The 6,123-nt window shown below is 56.0% G+C and overlaps 1 protein-coding gene across 1 annotated transcript; it reads right to left on the bottom strand.

The window, feature by feature from the left end:
- Window positions 1-561: 561 nt before the first annotated feature.
- POU3F2 (POU class 3 homeobox 2) lies at window positions 562-5,239 on the bottom strand. Its single transcript, XM_064412765.1, has 2 exons — window positions 3,509-5,239; window positions 562-3,477 (listed from the first exon to the last, which is right to left on the bottom strand). Exon 1 carries the CDS (start codon window positions 5,220-5,222, stop codon window positions 3,915-3,917), a length of 1,308 nt encoding a protein of 435 aa, XP_064268835.1. The 5' UTR covers window positions 5,223-5,239; the 3' UTR covers window positions 562-3,477; window positions 3,509-3,914.
- Between the last annotated feature and the right edge of the window lie 884 nt (window positions 5,240-6,123).

Below are 6,123 nucleotides of genomic sequence, written 5' to 3'. Positions count from 1 at the left end.
GACCCGAGCACACCGCCGCGCCTGCCAACCCTGCGCAGGTGGATGTCGCTTGTCACCGCGCCAGCCCCGCGGGTCCCAGCCGGGACCCCTGGGGCAGAACCGACCCGCTCGTCACCGCACGGAGCCCAGACACCTCACGTGAAAGCGGGGCCGCCGCCGAGGGGCCCGACCCGGCCCCAGGGTGCGCAGCCCCGCTGGGCAGCCGCGTTCTTCCTTCCTCCTTCAAACGGTACTCCCATCATTAAGCCCCGCCTTTTTGTTTTGCTTTTTTTCTTCCTCTCTCTCTTTTTCTTTTTTTTTTTTTTTTTTTTCCCCTAAGGAGTCAGATGTTAAATTATAAAAAGGGACCGAAAAGAGTCGAACCTCTTCTCCCCCATGCCTTCCGCCAGAGCACGCAAAAAACTTGAGATCTCCCCACCAGCATCAAAGTCAGGACAGCCCTACCCGCACAGAAATCAATGCTCCAAAACACACGGCTGTGGTTCATCTGCGGAGAGACACAATGAACACAGCTCCCGAGGCTCTCCTTCAAAACCCTGAAAGTTATAAGCGTAGAACCTCTCGGTATAGGAATCAAATTTATTCCAAAAATTCCATGAAATAGAAAGGAACGGCGGTGCTTTTACACAGAACTCAGCTCAGTATAAGTACTGGGGTCTTCTCCCTCCAGATCTTAAGAACTATCCAAATCTGTGCTATCTTTAAAAATAAAATAACGATATTTCAATAATTAGAAGAAACTATGAAGGTATTGTGCATTTCTGTTTTATGTAGATAATAAAATATTACTTTAACATAAATATATAAGGATCTCTGCGTTTTTATTTTTCCCCACAAGCACATCCAAATGTACCAAAACAAAGTATTTTTAAAGAGACTGAACAAAAAAAAATTACATCCCATATAGATTTTGTTCACCTACTCATTTAAAGCTACAGAAAAACAGTTTCCAGAACCTGTTTGCTTTAAAAGAAATAAATATACATTGAGGCAGGCCACTTAAAAATGATATGAAAATATTTCCCTGGGTAGCATTTAAAAAAAAAAAGAAAAATAGACAAAGAAAACATTGAAACTATTTCTGCATTTCAAAGGACAAATATTAAACATATATACATAGTGGTAAGGTTTGCTTGGTAACTTTTTTTTAGTAAACCTATTTGGAGTTTGAGGCTTTCTCAAACATCCTCTCAACTCCGTTGTCTGACCTTACGCACATATTAATAAGTGTCTGAAAGTTCATTTCCTCCCTTTACCACTGGATCTGCCCTGATCTGATTCACTTCACTAGGCGCTAGTCCTCAACACTTTAAATAACAAGCAGCTCAACACATAAACAAACAAACAAAAAATTTAAAAAACCAAACAAAAAAAAAAAAAAAGAAAGAAAAGAGAAAAGCTTGGTGCCCGTATCTTTTAACAATTGTTGGAAAACCAGGAAAAAGGCTAATGCATGTGCCTCTTAGCAATCATCATCTGTCTTACCAAGAAGAAAGAAAGCAAGCAAGAAAGAAAGGGAGAAAGAAAGAAGGAAAGAAAACCCAGTGTCACAGGCATTTTAAAAGACAATGAGAAACATATTCTAAAGCCTTAGCTACTGAATGCAATATTTATAGGAGAGTTCTGCGAGAGAATGCTTCACTGTTTTTTCTCCATAATTGTCCAACACTCAACTAAGTAAACTTTTAGATTATAAAAATGCTTTGTCTCTATAGCACCCGTTTGTGCTGACTAAATGATCCCTTTATGAATTTATAACTATCATAAAGTTCCTCTAATGTATATGCATAGCTGTGTGTGTGCATAAGTACACAAACACGCACGCAGACACACGCACATACATGCGCTGCTCCGAGGTCCCGCTCCTCTGCTTCCCTTCAGAGCTTTTTGTTTTCCTCTTTTTTTCCATTTTTTTTCTTTTTGTCCCCGTGGGTTTTTCTCTTTTTTTTTATTTTGGAAAGTTAACCATTTCTCATCAAGATAATGTCACGAAATGCACTTTAAAACTATTAGTGAAGGGGGGGGGTGGGAAACACGGATTGAAAAATGGCATTTTTTCCCACTTCATTTCATTCCCCAGTGAAAGACACAAGGCTGCCCAAGTTAAAACTGGTCCTTTCCTTCAATAAATTATACCACAATCTGACCAAAGGACAAGGGGAGGGTGGGAAGGGAGAGGGGCTGGATACAAATAGAAAATAAAATAAATACGGAAAGTAAAGTGAAAAAGAAATGCACACGGTCTCTGTGGAGAGGAGGGGGCAGCGTGTGTTTACAGGCAGGTGTAAGCACCCGACCCCCACCTCGGGCCCAGCAACTCCTCAGACTCTCCCTGGCTCTGCCTTGACATAAAACTGCTCAATAAAAGAAAGTTTAGAGGCTGATATCGGCCCGGGAGGCGAGCCCGGGGATGCCAAAGGCACGCAGGGGAGCCGCGGGTGGGGGGGAGGAGGAGGGGAAGGAAAGGGCGCTGAGGGGGCGGTGGTGGGGGAGCTAAATAATTCCCCTTCCCCCTCAAGAAAATGCCACTTTCTCTGGGAAAACTCTGGAAACATGTTGTTCCCTCTCCGCCTTCCCCACACCAGGCCCTGCTTGCCCGCACTGACACGGTCTGGAAGGGTTGCACATATTTTTTTCCTTCCCCTTTGGTTGCGCCTCGACCCCCGGACACACTGCCTGAAAATGAAGTTTACTTTGTTGATTTGCATTATTCTCCCTTCTCCAAACTCGACTCTTGCCATTGAAGGCATGTGTTAAACAATTACGAGAGCCACATCTCTGGAGAATGGAAGCTGGAGGTGCATATATATGTGTATATAGAGAGATTATATATATGTGTACATATGTATGTCTATGCACGCTTGCATATGTATACATACACACACATATACTAATACTTTTTGCTATGGTAAAAGGAGAAAATAAGCGTTACACGTATTTAAGAATACTTGTTTATAACAAAAGTTCACATATACACATAAAGCAAAGGCTAAAACACAGTAACATATTGTAGACCGGTCACTGGTTGACTAACGCTCACTGTGGAAAATGCAAGTCATTTGCAAAATTAAGGTCGGAAAGGAAGGGGAAAAAAGAAAAAATAAACATTTTGTTTATGTAAACTTCGATTTTCTTGCAGTGCAAATTGGTACGGTTAAATACTGTCTACATCAAAAGGGATAGCTTTTCAGTTCTCTTCCTTTTTTTTTTTTCCTTTTTTTTTTTAACATATATTCATACAGGGGATCCACAGAAAATAAACACAGCAGCATGTGCCAACACCGAGCGACATTCCACAATGCAATCTGCCTTTGTGTGGCGGGAGGGGGCTGCGGAGGGGACCCGAGGTGGCCGTGCCCCCCTTTCTCCTCCGCCCCCTCCCCGGCAGGGCAGCGCCGTATGTTTTGGCCAGCGAGTGAGGGAGTTTTGTGCGAACCGCTTCGCCCTGCGCCTGCCCTGCCGGTGCCTGCCGCTGCCCTGCCGGTGCCTGCCGCTGCCCTGCCGGTGCCTGCCGCTGCCCGCCGCTGCCCTGCCGGTGCCCGCCTGCCTGCCCGTGCGCGGTACCCACTCCACTCCCGTGCACGGGCACTCGCCTGGAAAGGTCAAAATACAGCATCACACCTCTTACAGTCTAAGGGACAATGTGGTGCAGGTGCTTTGTCTGTCTATCTGTCTGTCCGCTGTGATTCGCGCTCGCCCTCTCGCTCGCTCGCTTTTTGTTTTCTTTTCTTTTTATCGCGTTTGTTTCTTTTTTTGATTTTTTGTCTTTTTTTTTTTTTAAAGATAGGAGAAAATAAAATTAAAAAAAAAAAAGAAAAAAAGGACAATCAAAAGTTGGGGGAAGGAGAGGAGGAGGAGGAGGAGGAGGAGGAGAGGAGGAGGAGGAGGAGGGGCCGGGCGCCCCCGCCGCGAGTTCACTGCACGGGGGTCTGCACCCCGTGGTGCGGCGGCGTGTCCCTGCTGGCCCCGTACACGTCCTCGGCGCCCGGCAGCGTCCCTCCCGGGGGAGTCATGCGCTTCTCTTTCTGTCTCCTGTTACAAAACCACACTCTCACCACCTCCTTCTCCAGCTGTAGGCTGTCCGCGAGCGAGGTGATCTCCTGGGCGGAGGGCTTGGGGCACTTGAGGAAGTGGCTCTCCAGCGCGCCCTTGACGCTCACCTCGATGGAGGTGCGCTTTTTCCGCTTGCGGCCCTGCGCCGCGATCTTGTCTATGCTGGTGGGGCTGCCCGAGGAGGAGTCCGCCTCCTCCAACCACTTGTTCAACAAAGGCTTCAGCTTGCACATGTTCTTGAAGCTGAGCTGCAGGGCCTCGAAGCGGCAGATGGTGGTCTGCGAGAAGACGTTGCCGTAGAGGGTGCCCAGCGCCAGCCCCACGTCCGCTTGGGTAAATCCCAGTTTGATGCGCCGCTGCTTGAACTGCTTGGCGAACTGCTCCAGGTCGTCCGAGGTCGGCGTGTCCTCGTCGGAGTGCGGGTCGTGGTGCGGCGGCGGCCCGGGGGGCGCGGCGGCGGCGGCGGACGGTGCCGGCCCGGCCGCCCCGGGGTGCGGGCCGTGGGGCGGCGGCGGGTGCTCGGGGCCGTGGTGCGGCGGCCCCGGCGGCGGCTCCTCGTGGGCGTCGCGCAGGCCGTGGTGGTGCAGCCCCGGCTGCCCGGCGCCCAGCATCCCGTTGACGGTGAAGCCGGGCGGCTGCGAGTAGAGCAGCCCCGCCTGCGCGCCGTTGGCCGCGGCCATGCCGGGCGGCAGGTGCGCCGCGCCGCCCGCCCGCCACGCCGCCGCCGCCGCCGCCGCCGCCGCCGCCGCGTGGTGCCCTCCGCCGCCGCCGCCGTGGTGCACCAGGTGCGGCGCCCGCCCCGGCGGCGGGTGCTGCGGCGGCGGCGGCAGCTCGTCGCCGCGCCCGCCCGCCTGCACCACCGCCGGCTTGATGTCGGGCTGGCCCAGCGCGCCCGCCGACCAGGGCGCCTCGCCGCCGCCGCCGCCGCCGCCGCCCCCGCCGCCGCCGCCGCCGCCGCCACCGCCGGGGCCGCCGTGGGACAGCGCCGCGATCCACTGGTGAGCGTGGCTCAGCGGGTGCCCGTTGCTCTGCAGCGCGTAGTCCGCCTGCACCAGGGCGCCGGCGTCGCGGTAGCCGCCGCCGGGCTGCATGCCGCCGGGCGGCTCGGCGTGCACCATGGGGGAGCCGGAGGCGAGCAGGCTGTAGTGGTTGGAGGCTGCGGTCGCCATGACTCGCCGAGCCGCACTGATCGCGCCGGTTAAAGGCGCCGCGCATTTGACAGCTACTTTTTCGCCTCGGGCGCCGCGCGGCGCCCGCGCCCCCCCGGCCCGCGCGGCGGGGCCCACTGCGAAGGCACGCGCGGCCGCCCCGCCCCGCCGCCGCACGCCATTGGCTCCCCGCGCCCTGACGGACGCCGGCGCTCCCGGCGACCGCCGCCGCCGCCGCCCGCCATTGGCGCTCCCCGCCGGCCGCGCCCCGCCCCGGGCCCGCCCCCGGCCCGCCCCCGCTCGAACCCAACTCCGAGGGGGAACGGGGCGCGGGGGAGCGGCGGCCGCGGGGCGGGGGGAGCGGAGGGGAGGGCAGGGGCGCGCCGCCGCCGGCCCCGCCCCGGCCCGCCCTGCGCCGCCGGCGGGAGGATGCTGCCGCTGCCCGTGCGCCCGACGGCTCCTGTTGCTCGCGGCCCGACGCGCGGCTCTGCGCGGAGCGGGCGCTGCGGGCCGGGGGTGCTCGCCCGCCCGCCCGCCCCCAACTTTCTCAGCGCCGCCTCGCCGCCGGAGCGGCCCGGGAGCGCCGCGCCCCCGGGGGCGGGAGCGGGGAGCCCCTGCCTGCTCGCCGGCCCTGCCCCGCTCCCGGCAGCCGGGGGTCGCCGGGGCGCACCGCTCCTCCGGGGATGTCGGGGCTTCGCACCTCACCGCTGCGGAGGTGGTTTTGTTCCGCTTGTCCCGTCCCGTGGGGACGGGACGCCTGCGGGACGGCGTGAGCGGCGCTGGCGACTCTGCATGGATGCGGAAGATGGGCATGAGAGGGTGGTGGAAAAAGGAAAAAAAACAAATAGGGAAAAATCAGGGGGATAGGGAAAAGAAAAGAAGTTGCGGCCCGGACAGGAAGGAAGGAGACCCTGGAACTGGA

The sequence above is a fragment of the Passer domesticus genome, chromosome 3, assembly GCF_036417665.1.
Source record: "Passer domesticus isolate bPasDom1 chromosome 3, bPasDom1.hap1, whole genome shotgun sequence".
Taxonomy (NCBI): domain Eukaryota; kingdom Metazoa; phylum Chordata; class Aves; order Passeriformes; family Passeridae; genus Passer; species Passer domesticus.
The sequence above is the reverse complement of the archived record's forward strand: the minus strand, read 5'-3'. Positions and strand labels throughout refer to the sequence as shown.

Coding starts and splice junctions, on each gene's coding strand:
- POU3F2 (XM_064412765.1), bottom strand. CDS start 5,222: ATGGCGACCGCAGCCTCCAACCACTACAGCCTGCTCGCCTCCGGCTCC.